This window comes from Asparagus officinalis, chromosome 6, assembly GCF_001876935.1.
Source record: "Asparagus officinalis chromosome 6, Aspof.V1, whole genome shotgun sequence".
Lineage (NCBI taxonomy): Eukaryota > Viridiplantae > Streptophyta > Magnoliopsida > Asparagales > Asparagaceae > Asparagus > Asparagus officinalis.
The window spans coordinates 9,595,192-9,614,991 of record NC_033799.1 but is presented as its reverse complement, the minus strand read 5'-3'; the positions used below and the strand labels follow the sequence as shown (position 1 = coordinate 9,614,991).

General features: G+C 37.9%; 1 protein-coding gene across 2 annotated transcripts; it reads right to left on the bottom strand.

Annotated features, from left to right (window-relative positions):
• On the bottom strand, positions 4,353–11,804 carry LOC109845130 (putative 1-phosphatidylinositol-3-phosphate 5-kinase FAB1C). 2 transcript variants are annotated; one of them, XM_020414340.1, is made up of 11 exons: positions 11,591–11,804; positions 10,737–11,498; positions 10,494–10,647; positions 10,065–10,409; positions 8,935–9,594; positions 8,061–8,392; positions 7,589–7,715; positions 7,341–7,502; positions 5,890–7,236; positions 5,534–5,800; positions 4,353–4,939 (listed from the first exon to the last, which is right to left on the bottom strand). In XM_020414340.1, the coding sequence occupies exons 1-11, from the start codon at positions 11,773–11,775 to the stop codon at positions 4,694–4,696; spliced, it is 4,587 nt and encodes a 1,528-aa protein (XP_020269929.1). In that variant the 5' UTR covers positions 11,776–11,804; the 3' UTR covers positions 4,353–4,693. The 2 variants fall into 2 exon arrangements, with proteins under 2 accessions (XP_020269929.1, XP_020269930.1); XM_020414341.1 differs by having other exon boundaries at positions 4,727–4,872.

The window sequence follows — 19,800 nt, the reverse complement described above, 5'->3', positions numbered from 1 at the left end:
AAGCTAACATGTCTACTTTAACTTTGGTAGTTGAACCTTGTGCGCAAGGAAATGAGCCTAATTGCAGTGGACCCCAAGAGATTTTCAGAATGGATTCTGAAATAAAAGAAGTCGATTAAAAGGTGAAAAGTCAATTGATAAGAGCAGGATCAATTATTATGACTACAGACAAGCCGATCATTTTGCGAATGAGGTCGTGCAACCGAGAAAACTGTTGGAAATTTTTAGTCTCCCGGCCTACTATGATCTGCATAACTTGGAAGTCAACACACAATCAACGAGATAAAAAATAATCACAATAAAGATGAAAGAACATCAAGATTTACGTGGTTTTGTCGACCAACTTCGACCTACATCCACGGGGCAACAATACGAGAAATCCACTATGTATCAGGGTCTATAAGAGGAACCATTTAACTTTTGTCCCTCAATCTCCCAGCCTCACATACATAATCAACTCTCATATTCTCTCCAAAGCTCTCTCCTTACAATCTTTTGAACGGACAAAGACTGTGAAACCCTCTCCTAATATTGTAATCTTTTGCATGGACAACGACTACGAAACACTTGCCTCTCGCATACTTTTCTTGAACCAGGCTACGCCTTCTGCTAACCTAGATTACGAGAATATTATCTCTATCTCCTCTACTTTTTTTCTCTAACAATAGAAGAATATATATAGGAAACCAAAACATTATCTCTAGCCTAAATTTCTAATTAGAATATGATACAAACTCCTAATCACAATGAGACTCAATCTTCTAATCATGATAGACCTCTAACCCTATCTAATTCTCATGAAGTTATACAAAGAATCAAAAACACAATCCTAACAATCTTCACCATGGATTTGATTCTCAAAACCCCTTGAAGGTATACAATTACCATCTTGAAACTTTGCCTCTCCTACTAGAGTCTTTTGTTTCTTGTGTACTTCAATCTAAAGCATCTGCACTCCTAATTGAAACACTTGTGCTCCAACCTAGATGCCTCTATGACCCTCACTTTCATCTGCCTCGCTGTGGCGCCTCCACCTCTCTTGTGCGCACCATGAAATCTTCACCACCTCTCGGTGCACTTTTCCTATGCCTTCATCTCCTCCATCACTTAGCTCGGACCAATTATGAGCACTCATTCTCCTACAACTCTCTACAAGTCTAATGGCAGCATCTTCATCAACATGTGTGTCAGTCGGTTGTGCCCGCTTGCAAGCTCCACATAAATTGACACTATCATCCACGAGGCTACACACCAACCAACTCATACTCCTGCGATGACTCCGAATAATTATATAATGACAACTCTATTACTAAAATTACATCTAATTCTCTATAATAGTCTCAACTGTAGCATACATGTTTGCCCCATCTGTCATCAGATTTGTCTTGTCACCACTATTAGAACTTTCCTTTATCTTCTGACTAATTTGAGCATAATTTGAATAATCAAACCCTTCCATCACATTTAGAGCACTCAAAAACCTAGAAATCAACTCCTGGATCGCTAGAATTCCGCTTACGATTCATTAATCTATACTTCAATCAACCTTAGTCATTGATTGAACAAAACATCAAACACTACAAAATGCACACCATATCCAAAATTTGTTTTTTAGTTAATTAGTGCTTCAATCTATCCATGTGACTAGTACTCATCAACCAAAAGGCCACGTGCCTCCTTCAAAACACCAAGTACCAGCCATCAAACACAAACACCAGATTGCTTCACCAATGTAAACTTAGTTCTCTTCACGTGAAAAGAATTTTCCTCCTTGACGCGGACCCCACAGGACTCTCAAGTCCTCTCACGTGAGAAATTTTTCGTTCGTCGCCATTGTAACCTGCAGCCCGCGGTCGGCGATTCGCGGAAGACCTCGCCCCCTTTGCTGCCTTAGATCGTCGGCGTTCTTTCAGTTGGTCGCTTTTTGTTTTTTTTTCTTTTTCTTCATCTTGGTTATCGTAATGCTGATCTTCAATCTTGCACGATATTGTTTTCTATCTTGTGAACTCAACTTTGGATCCATCACCATCGTTCGGATACCACTTGTTAGAGAATTGTCTCTCCGCCTACTACGATCTGCATAACTCATAAGCCAACCCATAATCAAGAGATATAAAATAATCACAATCAAGAAGAAAGAACATTGTGATATGCGTGGTTCGATCGACTCCGATGTCGGGAAATAGTACAATATTCATGTGAAAATGAAAGAAGCCGCTATAAAGGGAAGAAGAACATCTTGCGCCTTCACCTGCGAAGTGCTATGCTCCTGCTTACGAAAAAAGACTTTCCAAGCAAACTACTGAAGACAGACTACTGGGAGTGGGAATAAAGCTCCAACTTTGACCTATATCCACGGGGCAACAATATGAGAAAATCCATTATGTATCAGGGAGAACTACAAGAAGAACCACTTAACTCTCATCTCTCAATTTCTCAACCTCACATACATAATCAACTCTCATGTTCTCTCCAAAGCCCTCTCCTTACAATCTTTTGAACAGACAAAGACTGCGAAGTCCTCTCCTAATGTTGTAATCTTTTGTATGGACAAAAATTATGAAACCCACGTCTCTCGCATAATATTATTGAATCAGTCTACGCCCTCTGCTAACCCTAGTTTATAATAGTATTGTCTCTCTCTCCTCTCCTTTTTTTTTCCTCTAACAATAGAAGAATATATAGAGAGAAACCAAAACCATATTTCTAACCTAACTTCCTAATTAGAATAGGATACAAACTCCTAATCATGATGAGATATAATCTCCTAATCATGATAGACCTCCAACCCTGTTTAATTCTCATGAAGTTATATAAAGAATCAAAGACACAATCCTAACAAAAACTTGGGATGTGTGGACTACATCTGCAGGGTAAAGACTAGTTTGTAGAGTTTCAAAAGATTTTATATAGGAGTAAAAAGATCTAGTGGGAGAATATATAATAGTGTTGGGCGTCAATGCATAAAGGTGTTCTCCGGATTCAGGGAATAAATAGATTTTAGAATACTCCCATCATTGATGAGGAATTGTCTCTTGGTAGTTAGACTTGTGAGATTCATGTTAGTTTCCCATACATGGGTGACTTACATAGATTTACTTCTAGAATTATCTGTTTTGCATAGAACGTCAAGTTAATCTCCTAGTTGATTTTAAAATGTGCCTCGTTATTAGATAATTAGATTTATCTTCTACTTTATTTGTACAGTGAAAGATTGGATCTAATTTATGACATTATAGACTAGGCCATATTGGAGGATACATGTAAGCTCACCAAGGGTGACCTCTAAGGTATGCGTACCAAGATGTATCTGCCCACCTACAAATATAGTCTTGTTGGTAAAATCACTAGGAAATCTTTTGGCAAGGCCAAGAACAAATCTGTTACAATTAGTACACTATTTTACATGCAAATTGATATTTATTAAGGTACAAAGTGGAGCACCTTATTTTTTTCATATTAATAGGCTATTGCCCTATTAGCGTCTACTACTCTATTTGCGGGGATGTGTATTTCCTCACATTAAATTGTGAAATATTTTCTTCGTAAAGGATAAAAAATTTCACAACCCCATGTCTAGCGCATGTTGAGATAACCTATAAAAAGTTTGAAAATGTCACTAAACAATCAAAGCTTTTGTTTTTTTTTGGAATCCACTTTCAAATAACCGTAGGTTATTGAGGTTGTCCAAAAATATCTTGGGTTTTAAGTAGGATATCCGAACATTTTAGGATTCTATAACTCTGCCCATCAGTTTATTATCTACCCAGAGCAAAGGTGTGGATATTTGTGGGGTAAATTACCTTAATTAATCTTTGTATAAATATATTTCGGCATATTAGTCTAGGCTCTTCCCAAAAGAAAAACCCTAGTCCCTATTGATCCATGGGCTTTGGCAAGGTGCTTTGAGTTGTAGACGGATCCGCTTTGGTTTACTCCTTTTTGCTTGTTTTCCTCTGTACTTCTCATGTATAAGAGTTTCTTTCTATCTGAAGTCTTTCTTCTCAGTGGCAGGATCCAGATGGTAAAACCTCGACAAAGAGGCCAATGAAGAGTATGGTTTGACTGTTATGCATCAATCTCGGTTGAAGATTAATTCACTATGTAAGTATCCTTTTAAAATTCCATACTTAATTTGTTTTTAAATATTTTTATACATTATTGATTACATTAATTAAAATTCCGAATCTCTAAATACAGGACACAATGTCACTTCCAAGCCAAAATAAAAAAAGGAAAAAGAAAAAGAAGGAAGCCCTTTCTTTTACATCTCGGGGTTTATTTGGCTGATACTAAGCTATGGTTCTTTGTACCAATAATAATAATAATAATAACAACAACTAAAAGAAGAAGAAGAACAAAACAAAAATCTCCATAGCCATAAATTAATTCAATGCTCGGTGCATCAATGCCGTACAGTATGTCCAATATAAAATGCAATCATGAAGGGAAAAAAAAAGTAAATACCGTAAGAAGGCAATGGGATCAAACTCTACAAGTCCGATGGCCTAGACATTGCAATTCAAAAGCTTGATGTCTAGGGTCTGATCCCATATACAATGAGCAGTCCGATAACATTATAATCGGGCGGGGCGCGGGATGGGCAAAAGAAAACCTGTAAAAAAAATTTGCTGCCTGTTATGTTCACTACTCTTTACCTTTAAGAATTTTGTAATTTGCAGATAAGGATGAATCACTGATCAGGAACAGTGAGGAAATATTTCGACATTGCTTTTCTGAATCTCTTTTTGTACTGTAATGGAGATACCACGGTTGGGGATTCGTTCTTGGGGCCTCCGAGGATGCCTGAAGCTTTCACCCAAGTTTCGAGATGCTTGTCCCATGTGTACTGCCTCATGAAATCGATGATTCCTATAACGAGTTCTTTCCTTTCATCATCGATGCCAACAAGTAATGAATAGTCCATGACATCAACAGACTAGAAATGGGAAAGATAGAAAAATCAGCTTTTAGACAAGTAGCGTGCTATAAATTCTCAATTTCAATTGTCGATAATTATAATATGAAACATGACTAATGGATTATCCAGATTCGCCGTACTAGCATAGTTGGAATTTTTGACTATACAATATAACTGGGGTTTGACTGTAGGATTAATGGATTACCTAGATTCACTGTACTAGTATATTAGGAATATTTTACTATAAAATATAACTGGGGTTTGATTGTAGGATTAATGGATTAACTAGATTCACTGTACCACATATAAAAATTTATGCCAAGTTCTCTGTCATCTCATGGAAAACCAAAGAGGGACACTCCCGTAATTTATTGATGTACATGTAGATGTGTATAAATATGTCATGATTAGACAGCCGAAACGAGTGTTCCCATTCGCAATTAAACAAAATAAGTCTACACATTGGATGTACTTGCATAAATCAGTTAGTCTCATAGATCAATGGTGCTATGTAATACTGGATGATTATCAATGCCATGGACCATATATGATTAAGATTATAGCAACAAAGAAGAAACCATTGACATAAATTGACAAGGATTGGATTTATACCGCAAGAAATGATGTATCATTCCAGATAGCTCGTTCCAATCTTCTCTTTGCCTTGCTTCCAAGAAATATCGGCTTTGTTCTTACTGATTCTAACAGATTCAGGTCTAACAGAACACTGTCATTTCCAGAGGTATCAGGATTGTACCGAGCACGCAATGAGCCTTTGAGATCATAGACTTTTGATAAACTCCTCCCAAAGAAGAGATTCTCCATCACCATCATATCCATCTTCACCTCTCGTCCACCTTTTAAATGCCTAACAGTCACCTAATGAAGGAAACAAAGGAAGAATTATGAGGATGAACACAAATATATAGTTTATACATAAGTGTGCAGGTTTTTGAAAAAAACTTAACCTGGTAAATACCAAGGACTTTAGCAAGGCAGGTTGGACTTCCACTATTTATTGATTCTGTCATATACTTGAAGTATTCAGCAGCAAATACCTCGAAAGAATCCAACTCCGTCTTTGTGACCTGCTTTATGATAAACCTCTCATCAAGTGACTTAGCAAAGTATACATTGCTTTTACCCCCTCGTGCATTCCATCTCTTGCAGCGGCTTAGAGAACGCAAGAAATCAGCTTCATTGGGACAACACTTCTTCCGAAGTGCAGCAAACTGCTTAGCAAAATAACATGTCACAGAAAACTTCACTCTGTCATTAGGAATTGACGAGTCATCATCAAAAGAAATCCTGAAGTGAGTTGCCTCGTCCGACTGAAACTGAGAAATTGATGGCCTAGCAGAACTTTCGTGGCTCACTTGATGATCTGATGTTAAGAAATCAGCATGATCCTGGGAACTAATAGCATAGGATATAATGGTGGTGGGCTCATTGTCATAGAGCACAATCACTAAATCATCACGTCCAGTTTGAGGGAGTAGCAAACGGGCCCCCTCACCCACCATATTATAGATTGAGGATATAAAGACGGGGGCATCACCCGGAAGGAAGTTTACTCTCTTGGACCTTGGAGATCTTTGAGAAATATTGGTACTGGCAAAGTCTCCCGATGCATCAAATGATCTCACTGAAGTCAAATGCAATGAAGCAGAAGGTCCTCTACGAATTCTGTCCTGTGATCTCAAAGCCGAATCAAACGAATTAACTCTCAGAGGAGAAATCGCCTTTCTATAGAGTGGATTATCCAACAGAGTTATGGATCCAATCGCATCAGAATCAGGGTTACCACTCCATAAGGAATCAATCTTATCAGACAAAGTGGAAGCAGCTGATGGTAATCTCTGCAACGAAGTAATTTCAGGGCAATTTTCGTTAGTGGTTTGCATGTCATCATCTCCTCTGCAATAATGATCAGAAACAAAACTGTATGCAGGACCATTATAGCCCTCAACGGATTCAATCGACCAGTCAGTTTCAACTGAGTTGTTCGAATGACACTCTAAAAGACACAAGTCGAGCTCTTCCTGAAGCTTAGACAAATTCCTGGGCTTTGATATGGATCCTTCGGAAAACTTTTTAAAATTCTCATCAATATCAATTGGCTCAGTCCTCCATTCTAGTGGGTTAAGTTTGGAGGTAGAGGTTTTTGACTTGGAAAAAGAATCCAAGAGGCAGAGTCGTCGGTCCCACATATGAGAATCAATTAGGAGGAATCTCCTTAAACGATTTAGCTCTAGTATATCTATTGTTTCCAGAGAGGGTGAGCTATCATCCATGGGAGATGGCTGTAGAAATACCTGTTATTAGACGGAAAAAATGCTGGTAAAAGTAGGGAAGCAAATGGATTATCAAAATAGATGACATGGAAAGTAGAAAACAATATTTATGGCATCATGCTTACATCATATTCATTTCTTTCCCTCTCCAGCAGATCCTTAAGCTCCATAATGTACTTGTGGATGCTTGTCTTTACAGCTTCACACTTGGAGGTTGTATTCTTTTTCTCAAAGGTGTGGAGTACATCCTTGACCTCTGCATGTAGGAGTTCGATTTTGCTTGCAATCTACAAGAAATAGAAACTAGACATATAAATATCTACGTTACAGTATGATACAACACAATATATAACGAATAAATTTAATAGCATACAGAAACTGCCTCTCTTTTAGCCAACTCTTGCTGGCTTTGGCAAGCAAAATCAAGCACCAAAGGCGGCAATTGAACGGAAAGAATATTGACAGGGGAATAACGGAGAAAGGCAACCATGCTTCCACACCTGTCAAAGTAAAGAAATAAAGGGTGAGACCAAAATTTAACACCAAAAGCAGAGGAGATTTTCTTCAAACATTGTATTTATTATATTATAACACCCCAATAAATTTTATTAACAAAACAGAACGAAATATAGAAAAGCCATTCTTTCTTGCATTTAAATTACACAAGCAATGCTTTTCTGGATAGCCGTGCCCTTAAAATTTCTTTATAATAAAGACAAAAAACAATGCATTACTTTGTCTCAGTAACAAGCTAATTAAGATTTAAATTCATACAGCACAGCCTTATCCCATCCATGGATCAAGAGCAAGTAAGAACAAGGAGTGCACAAGGTAAAAGCTAGTACCCATAAAAACGAAGGCAGTCCTTTTGGAGAGAATGGCCACAACTTGCAACACGATTAGCTGTAGCATGATTCGAAAAGCTAAGCTCCAAAAATTTCCCAAAAGAAAGGCTCCACGCTGCATCGGACATGACAACTCTACAAGCAGCAGGTGGGACCCCATTACTGTTTTCGCACTTGAGACATCGATGCCACATCCATATCCTTCCATCTCGTTCTCCCGGTAGCTTGATGGAAGGGTGTCGACGAACACTTATGGTAAGGCTGCCATGTTGATGAGTATAACACCGAACATGGGCTTCTGCTGGTTCTTTACAAGATTGACAGCAAGATGTCTGTCCAGGTGGTAAAATACCATAAACTATTAAAGCAAAAGACTTCCTTATAGGATTGTAATTAGAGTAAATTTTGAAAGGGTTAATTGTAGATAAACTCCCTCTACTAGCACCTAATTGAGAATAGACCCCCTGAGAGAATTTCTTGACTTCAGGACGTATATTTGTCAAAACATTGCATTCTTTAGGGTAAAAGAGTCAAAAAAATTCACTCATGAGGTCTATCTGCAACTAGAACTAAGGGGGTCCATCCATTTCGGAAAAAAAAAACCTACTAAACTTTAGGAACTTTTGCATAAAATCCCTGAACTTTTATAAATCATAGAAAATCCCCTACTAAACTTACAAAGCTATACCAAACTACATGAACTATTGAAATTTCTCATAAACAACATTAACAGATGAAGTAAAATGTCTAAACTACCCTTTCACTTCCCAAAATTGGGAAAAGTCTGGTCAGTTCTCTGTGATTTGTAAAGTTCAGGGGATTTTTGTGAAATTTATCCTTAAAACTTGTATCATATAATTGAAACAGGTGATACCTGATCAAATAAGTCATCACGGAGAAATGTCCCTAGGGGCTTATCGGAACTTCCATAGAATTTAATTCTCAAGAGTTGAGAGGGTTCAGAAACAGTGTCTTTTAGCACACAAGTAGTAGATAAGGAAACCAAGATGCTTTGACTGTCAGCAGAAGAGAAGTAGTCTGCAGCCTCATTTTCAATATATGCTCCCTTTATCATCCCTTCATTATCTGACATAAGTTCCTTATAAAGCTCACTGTTTCTTCCTTTTGCAATCGTACTCGTAATCACTTCTTTAGGATCTCCTAGATCAGTAGGAAAATCTAAAGGTTCACAAGTTTCCCTTTTTAACTGAAAACTGTCGCTAGTGCTTATATCTCCACGAGGAGATGGAACATCTGAGCATTGAAGGAAGCAACTAACTGCATCACTAGTGCATGAGCTAATTTGGCGTGCCTCAGGGACAATTGAAGTTGAATTCTTCAAAGATCTAGTCTCGGCATCCAATATCTTTGTTGTTAAGATCATTTGAGGGCTGACGGGAACCTTAGGAAGTGTAGCGCCTTCATCAGCGAGGAAGGATGTCTCACGTGATAGATGATAGGCTGCAAAGCTTGCATATTGAACGACATGCTTAACCTTCTTTAATTCTTCGCGATTTGTGCCACGTAGAAGAACCTACATAAAGTATATATAAGTTGAATCAGGGACACAATCAAAGACCTGCAACATGATAATATAGTAACCTGGTAAAAGTAGAGTAATAACATTGGAGATATCCTTTGATATTATTGTTGATTTCTGATGATGGGATATCATGAAACACAAGACAACAACGGACAAAAAGATGCAATACAAAAGGAAGAATAGTTGTAGTGATACAAAGAATGGATCGTAACCGTCTAAATACTATTGGACGGTTATGATTAACGTTTCTACCCTTCCAAAATTGCAGTGAAGAAAATTCAATTCCATTATGCATAGGCGTCAAAAGACAAGATCAAAGCTAATTCCATTACCTCAATTCTCCTAGCCAAGAGATAAACAGATAAAGAATACAAGAAAATTACACACATTACATATAAAATGAATTCGAGATACAGGAAAGGATTAAATCAGGAAAGAAAGATAAAAATATTATTCATTACCGTGCATCCTAATCGACGTGGACAACCTTCGAAGAACATGAGGGTTTTCATGAATTTCCTATTTGGATGGCTTGTAGATGAACATTCTTCATAAAACTTCTCTACCCGAAAATTGTCACAATATCCCAATCTTGCTGGAGCAATATTATCAATGGATGGAGCAATATGGGAACCTGTGCATTGGGCTATTCGCTCTAAAAGTTTCCTCTTCACATTCAACACCAGTGATATTTCCTTTGTCAGTAGATACTCTTGAGCATATGAGGATACACTCTTTTCTACAAGCAGAACGTTAGGCCGATGGGCCTCTATTTTCGATAAGGATACCTTAAGGTGATCAGTTTCCTGTAAATAATCATGAGCTCAGATATCGTATTAATTAAATAGGGGGAAAAAACACTGAAACTACTAGATAGGACTAGGATGTACCTGTTCCAGTACAGTATTTAAAGATGCCAGCTTATTGGTAACTCTTTGGTATTCCAATGCTCCCCCAAGAAGAAACAATCTCGGGTTTTTATGCTGAGAAACCATTCGCTTGTGCTTGATATTTTTCGTACAAACTACTCCCTTCACAAGAATGCTGCAAGTAGAATCTAACCACATCAGTTTCTCACAGCAAAGAGAAAAAAGCTATCAAAATCTATAACCAAAGCAAAACAAAAATATTACCTATCACTCGGACTTCCTGAAAGTATACACTTCACCTTCACATAATTACCGGGATCCATGCTGCTACCTTTGCTGGTATCTGGCTTGACGAAAGTCGCAGCTTCCCAAGCCAACAAAGAAACAATATCTAACCATCCTTTGTTACCATCTTCACTTCCAACTTGAAGCCCTTCTCCTCTCAATAACTGACAAACGAGCGCTCTAAAATGCCCATGAACTGCATTCCTCAATTGTTCTTTATGTGCATCACTAGGCCTCTCTCTTATACCCAAAGATCGATTACTAAAGCTACCAGAAGAGAAAACATTGTCACAATCACCGGCATTTTCATCCTCATCATCATATCCAAAGAACCCGGTTTCCATATCATCGTTCTCATCCTCAGGCAACGGAGGATCCCAAATATGCTTATTGTTCTCAAAATCCAACAGGTTTTGAACCTTTTGACTAGCGTGATTTCTGTATACTGAGAGTCTATCATACCCCGAATCATGGGAGCCCTCCAACAAATCCTCAGTCTCAGCTCCAGCTTTTCTAAAGTAGCTAGGAGCTTCTCGATCTAAAGGACTGTTATCTCCTGTAGTCTCACCACCTATACTAGGACTATCCAAAAGACTAGAATACACAGATTTAAAACTATGTAACTCGAGACCGGTACTAATACTAACCGAATCTACGTCAGATACATCCTGAGACACCTGCTCACTTGGAGGACTGAAGAAGTTCTTTCCACTATCATTACCATCTTCTTCTTCATCACTCCTATGCATAACAACAGTACTAAATTACATCTAATAGTCATAAAAAAATCATAACAATTATACTAAAAGTCAAGCTATATCAGGAAATTATACCTGGAGGAGCGAGGAGAAGAGAAGCTAGACAGTTCAGCCAAATGGGCAACCCTCGAATTGCGAATTCTCGACAAGGGCGAATCGGGCACCGAGCTCGCTTGCCCGTCAGCGAGCTCCACGTGGCTGCTGCTGATTGCGTGGAAACACAACTTACAAAACTTGGGCATCTCAGAAACAGGCTGCATACACTTTCTACAGAACAGGCGGCCGCAGCTCAGTCGTAGCAATAACCTGACATTTCTAAAGGAACAGAAACACCACCAAACCAAGATCTAACCTTTTGTACCAGATCAAGAAATGGGTGGTCCACTATTCCCATAAAACTAACAACTAAATCAAATTTTTTTGTGAAATACCCAGAGAAAAACAATGGCCAAAGACCCTCTGAAGAGGCCAAAATATCTTCAGAGAGCAAGCCTATATACAGTCAAATTGAAGTAAAGAGGGCATAAAAGCAAAGACCCAGGAAGAGAAAACAGAAGCTAAGGGTTCCCTAACCAATTCCAGACTGCTCCGCAAATGATTCAAAGAGGACTTGGACCATGAATCTGAGCAAAAGAAAAAAGGGCAACTAGATAATGGCAAGGATTATGAGGAGGAGGAGGAGGAGGAGGAGGGTGAGGATTCTAATGCCAAATTTGGATGAAGGAATAAGTGCAGTAGGGATTTCAATCATTCTATGGACGAAGATTGAGGATCTATTTCGTGATTGAGCTTACTTAATAAAAGGAAAAGGAGGTTGCAGATAAAGAAAGAAAGAAAAAGAAAGAAAATAGAGAGGCTGCTAATTTGTTTTTCTTTGGATTTGGGGTTATAGAAATTGGATAGCTGTCACTGTCGCCGCATAGAAAAGAAGAGAAGATGACTCGGAGCCGAGAGAAAAGGATGGAAAGAGTTTAAAGAAAGAGATGAGGAGAAAAGTGCTTTTGGAATTTGGACAGTGGGAGAGGGATGGAGACGAGCGCGTTTTGGTGTGCCGAAAGAAATGGTGAAGACTGAAGAGATATATTTTATGATTTTATTTATTTTGCACACTGATTCTGGGGATCTAATGTATTAAATATTAATTGGGTTACGTGAATGTAATAGTAATTAAACTGTACTAGTTTTCTTTTTCCCAGGGCTAATTAGGAATGCAAAACTGATACAGATATCCCTAGATATATATCCATTTCCGTATCTGATAGGGCATAGATAAAGACACAGATACATAAGCAAAATATTTTCATTCATATTCAAACATCCAACTCTATGCATTAGACAGTTGAAATTATTTTGACATTTAGATTAATGGATTTGAATCGTCTTCGCTTTTCAGATATGTCAAACATACTATTAAACTGTCATTTAAAAAATTAGTTATATCTATATATTTTTTTATTGCATACATGCGTATTTCAATCCTTTCTCTTTTTCTTAAATCAATTTTATATCGGTTTATATTTTTCTATGTTCGTACATATATTCGCTTAGTTAACTCCTATCCGATTCCAACTTAAGAGCTATCGACCATGAGGTTTACTTATAAGAACTCTGTATGTACGTAATTAGCAAACATATACAGAAATGGTAAGTACCATATGTAATTTGAATTTCATTGTGGCGTTCGCACTTTTAATCTTGAATGACATACATTCAAACTACTATAACTCAAATCATCAACATATTCATGTTATACTTGGTGGTTTGAATGTCTATCACGTTAGCTCCGTTGAGAGACATAGCAAACCCATTTACTCTTTTTGATATTTGCACACTGTTTATCTTTGGTGAGGTAGGGATGACGTTAAATAATTTTAAAATATACCAAATTTACAAGGAGAAATACAGAAAAGTGTTAATCCGTTATTTATGATTTTTGTCATTGACCATATCTCACTGTATATTGTCCGAATCAAATTTATCTGCGCATTCATCCACCAAAGTTCATAAAATTGATTATACTGAAATCTTAATAGATCTATATACCTAAGTTTAATCCTTTTCATATTCTTCCTCTTACGGTCTTACCTATCAATATGCTACACTCACCAAAAGTCTCTTAATTATTATTCTTAAAAAAAATATCGTATTTATCTTCCTATTTGTTCCCACGGTAATTATATGCAACATATATTTAAATCTAGAAATAAATCCTTAATAATCTACATCATCTCTGTCACAAAGGAAGATTTGACGAGCAAAGTCAGATGATAAAATTGTGTTCTTTTTATTTCGTTTGAATTATTGATTTCATTAGGACAAAAATATAACTCGTGCAAATATAAGAAGTATTTATCTTCGGTAGCTACTATAGTCTCTTACCAAATTGAAAAGGGTCACAGTAGCCTTTAATTGGGTTGATACGGGAAAATAAAACAATCATGAGTCTTACATACTAAAGATTAGTGTATCAAATCCATCAATCCCCGGTGATAAGTTAAACTTAACCTCGAAGAACTCTCAGTCCCGATTGGCAAGAGGATAAATGAATGGTTAAGTGAGTTTAACTTGTCATTAACTTACCAAATAGGAAAAAAAAACAAGAAGGGCTAACAAACCCGCACGTGAGCCTCTTTCCCCATTTAACCCGTCATAAGAGGGGATAACAATTCCACGTAAAAAGGCAGAACAAAGCTTGTTCCGCCTTCTCACGCAAGGGTAGGGGCAGAAATTTTCTAGTTCCAGATCTCGCAGCGGAATTAGGGGGGAATCGTCGGTAGCGGGATTTCGAAGGTAAAGATCGTTCAGTTATGAAATTCGCAGCAAACAAATTTTCCCCCAAATTGTTATCCCTCTACTTCTTTCCCTCCATATTTTCCATAAATTTCCCTCTACTTTTCCACTTAAGAGAGCTATTAATAGGAATTTTTGAGGGGGGAACAAGCAAGAAGAAGAGAGGAATTTTCAGCTGTGGGGATCTCAAGCGACGGGAGGCAAAGCAAAGAGAGGTATGTTGATTTTGCATTTTCGACTTGGTTTCTGTGACGCCCTAGGGTTCACACAAGGCTGCAGTCCAAGGTAAAACCCGGATTGTCAAACCTGCCAAGCATCAAATACCGTGCTACGATATGTTTCACCATCACAATTATTATATCTCTAGTGGAAACAACAAGTAGGTGAAGGTACAAACAAGCAAATAAAAGAAATAGAGTAAAGTCAGATATGCACAGAGGAAGCATGAGAATAATCATCAGTGAGCCCAACTAAAATAGGATAGAAATACCTCTGAGTCTGAAATAAACCTCAAGTACAATGAGTCAAATAAAATATCACTATGACTCTCAACCTCTACAAAATGAAATACAAGTTTAGAGTCTGAACATAAACAACTAACTGTGGAGTTCTGAAATAACTACTAAATAGTAAATAGCTAGATGGAATCTATGAGAAAATCTCATCAACATGCGACTCTCCGTACGCCTGACTCGCTGCCTGAAAGGGGGGGGGGACAACGAGCGTTAAAGCGCTATAGCGAGATCATCTCCACCTCTCCCCAAGGGAAGGGGTAGGAGTATATAGAAAATAGAGTTAGTACATATACATATGAAATCATTCATAAAATTCTAACTGGAAGTTAATATTTAGGAAATCACAACACGAGAGTTAGTACGTCGAGCGAAATAATCCAAACAAGGAAACCCTCAATACCATGTCTCAAATTGTGACTCCCTAAATATTAACTCCAAACCCTATGAATGAAAGCAATAAACCAAAAGGAAAACACTCCAAACCTCAAACATGTAGAACAAATATCTCATCCTGATCTACACTCGGGTAGATAGATCTAACATAAAAGGAACTCATCCAAAACAAATATCTCATCCTGATCTACACTCGGGTAGATAGATCTAACATAAAAGGAACTCATCCAAACAAAATCCAACCAAAAATCATGTTGTGTAAGTCACGGTCTCAGAGAAAGCACCCTACTCGCGGGCATTCAAAAATAGAAACCAATTTATAATTTATATTACTTACAAATGCTCATCTCTTATACATTAGCGATACTCTTGTAATATTCTTACTCAATCGCTCTACGGTAATAGGTTTTTTCTTCCTATCCCGAAAACATAATATGACGATACTTTTATAATTCTCTTACTCAATCGTCCTGCGAAAATAGGTTTCATCTCCCTATTCCAGAAACATAATATGATGATACTTTTGTAATACTCTTACTCAATCGCCCTACTAAAATAGGTTTCATCTTCCTATTCTGGAAACATAATATTTGTGTATTTTTCTTATTTATCATGTTAACACATCATATTTTAAATATATGTGTACATATCTTGGTGTATGTGTCCATATCTGGTGTTTACTGACATTTCAGATGTTAAACAGCTCATAAACATTTTATCATAACAGTACAAGGTCGAGAGACTAGCTCGAAAACTCAACAGTCGAACAAAACATGCACAAGGTCACAGACTGTGTGGCGGTCGACCACACAAGAACGGCGATCGACCGCGATGGGTTCCAGAGCCTACTCAGGCCTCTGTCCTGTACGCGGTCGACCGTCGCTATGGCGCGGTTGACCGTGGGCTGATATTCCAGATTCTCAATCTGGTTGTGTGTGTCGTGTTTACGTCGTGTTTAGGTGATTCAAACATGATTAAAACAATATGAAACTTGCATGAGAGCATGTCTACAGTAGATAAAAACATCTGAAAATAAACTCAACATATATAGCATGATTATTTGCATAAAATTTATATTCAAAACCCAAGTCATGCATAAAAACTCGAAACGAAGAACAAATCATCTTTCTTCAGATTAAACCATGTTTTAAATTATTTTCAGATCTTACATACTTCTGTAAATTCGTTCTCAAACTTTTTAACATGGAAAGACCTAGTCTTTATACATATAATACAAAAGAATTGGCTTTTATTCATAAACTAGTCAATTTGGCTCTATAAAACATGTTAAAAATTCTTTAAAAACGTTTTTAAAACTAAGAGGGGGATTAGCAGAGATAAACTCGCCTGAAACTTATAGAAAAACGTTTTAGGATGCCAAGCCAAAGCAGATCTCCAATCCAAAAGCTAAAATCACCCGAAAAATCCACTTGAAAGGATGCCAAGCCAAAGCAGATCTCCAATCCAAAAGCTAAAATCACCCGAAAAATCCACTTGAAAGCCTCCAATATTCTCCAAGAATCAAATTAGGGTTTGAATCCACTTGAAAGCCTCCAATATTCTCCAAGAATCAAATTAGGGTTTATGGGGGTTTGGTGGCTGTTAGGGTTCTTAGAAAACTGAGAAAATTTGTAAAAGTTTGATATATAAACCAGAAAAAACGAATATGGGCTTTAGAAAACCAAAACCAACTCAAAACAGGAATCTGACTTCTGCAGATTTCGCGGTCGACCATGACGGTCGACCGGACTGCGGTCGACCACGACGGTCGACCGGACTGGAATTTTCCAGTTATATATATTTGGCCATTGTGCATGTTTCGACTCTTTTATTTCTCATGAATGAACTTGTTTATACTCAAAACACATGGTATACTACTCACATACCATTTAACTGTATTTATCAAAATAAATATCCATAAATTATAATTAATCTTATATTAATTATATTAACATAAATTTTTGGGGTTTTATATTCACCCCCCTTAAAAGAATTTCATCCTCAAAATTTCACAGTCGCATCGCAGAGATTAATAATATGAGAAAAGCACAAAAAGGGGATAATCCAAACAAGGAAACCCTCACGTACACATCTCGTATCATTAATCTCCCGATTTAAAATATAAGTAATATTTAAACTTAACAATCTAAAATGCGTACATTCTCACTTAACCCCTAATTAGATGGAACTAGTACGTCGGGCGAAAAATCCAAACAAAGAACCCCATATATATGCCATATGTTCCGAATAATTAAGAGTTAAGTGTTGAATGACACATTCTAGTGTTAAATATAAATGTGACTAAACAACACATATAATCAAATCTTTCAACGCATATAAGCACATTTAAATATCGACTTTTCCTATTCAAACAGGTGCGGGTAGTCACGACGAACATCCTCCTCGTGCTCCCAAGAAATCTCTTCGGCTCTCTGCCGGTTCCACTGAACTTTTACTAATGGAATCTCTAAGCTTTTTATTCTCTCTAGCAAGAATGCATACCAGAATCTCTACAGTAGTCAAATCATCATGTATCTCAACCTCTGATGAATCAATCACCCTCTACTGCTCTTCATCACGCAAATGCTTCTTAAGCATCGAAATATAAAATACATCGTGTACACTCGATATCAATGCCGGAAGATCTAATCTATATGAAACAGTTCCAATACGCTCAATAATCCTAAAAGAACCAACATATCTTGGGGCGAGCTTCCCCCGTCTACCGAATCGCTGAACGCCCTTCATTGGTGATACTTTCAACCTAACTAAGTCTCTGACCTGAAATTCTATGGGTCGTCTCCGCTAATATGCATAACTCTTTTGCCTACTCTGTGCAGTAAGAATGCGCTCTTGAATCAATGCCACATTTTCTGTGGTCTGCCTAACTAGCTCCGGGCCAAGTAATAGACTATCATCTGGCTGTGCCCAATATATAGGTGATCTACAAGGCCTCCCGTACAAGGCTTCATACGACACCATCCCGATGGTAGCTTGATAACTATTATTGTATATAAATTCAATCAATGGGATGTGATCCTCCCAGCTACCCTGAAAATCTATAACACATGCTCTCAGCATATCCTCCAATACCTGATTCACCCTCTTGGTCTGACCATCTGTCTGGGGGTGAAATACACTGCTAAATGATAACTGACTGCCAAAAGTATCCTGAAAACTCCTCCAGAAATGGGATGTAAAGACTGGGCCTCAATCTGATACAATCGTCTCCGAAACTCTATACAATCTGACAATCTCTCGAATAAAATCCTCGTATAGGTGTCCGCCGTATAATTCGTCCTCACAGGTAAGAAATGCGCCGACTTTGACAATCTGTCTACTATCACCCAAATAGAATCATTTCCTTTCTTTGATTTAGGCAACCCTATTATAAAATCCATGAAAATATCTGTCCACTTCCACTCGGGAATGGGTAAAGACTGTAGGGTTCCTGCAGGTCTCTGATGTTCTGCCTTAACTTGCTGACAGGTATAACACTTAGGCACATAATCCGAAATCTCTTTGCGTATACCACTCCACCAAAAATACCTCTTCAGATCCTTGTACATCTTCGTTGTGCCTGGATGCACCTTATATCTGCTGCGATGTGCCTCATCAAAAAGTTCCCTCTTCAGCTGTAGATTGTTCAGCATGACGATACCACCCTTCATCTGAAGGCCTCCATCCACTCCAATAGTCCAATCATCCTTGGGTTCTTTGGAGATATCCCCCTTGCGGGTTTGAATCCACGAATCCTCTAACTGAGCTCCGACTACTCTATCTGCCCAAGACGGTTGTACTGATAAAGCTCCTAAGAAAACACTGCTCCTGCCAATCTCTAGCCTGAAATCATAATGACTGAGGGTATAAAGATCCCGATATAGTGAACACCTCAAAGCTGCTAGCCCGCGATAAAGATCCCGATATAGTGAACACCTCAAAGCTGCTAGCCCGCGACGACGCTTCCTGCTCAACGCGTCCGCTACCATGTTCACCTTTCCTGGATGATACTGTATAGCGAACTCATAATCCTTAATAAACTCTATCCATCGTTGTTGCCTCTGGTTGAGTTCTTTCTGTGAGAAAAGGTACTTCAAACTCTGGTGATCTATGAATTACTCAAATTACACTCCGTACAAATAATACCTTCACACCTTCAATGCAAAGACCACTGCTGTTAGCTCCAAATCATGCGTGGGATAATTCTGCTCATGAGTCCCCAACTGTCTCGAGATATATGCTACAACTCTCTGGGTCTGCATCAATACTCCTCCAAGACCCGATAAAGATGCATCAGTGTAGACAACAACATCAATACTCCTCCAAGACCCGATAAAGATGCATCAGTGTAGACAACAAAAGTCTTATCACTGCTAGGAATAATCAATAAGACCCGATAAAGATGCATCAGTGTAGACAACAAAAGTCTTATCACTGCTAGGAATAATCAATACTGGTACTGAGGTCAACTTAGTCTTCAATGTCTCAAATGCCTTCTGGCACTCTGTCCTCCAAATGAACTATACACCCTTTTTAGTAAGGCATATAAGTGGTATCGCGATCTTCAAGAAGTTCTGAATAAATTTC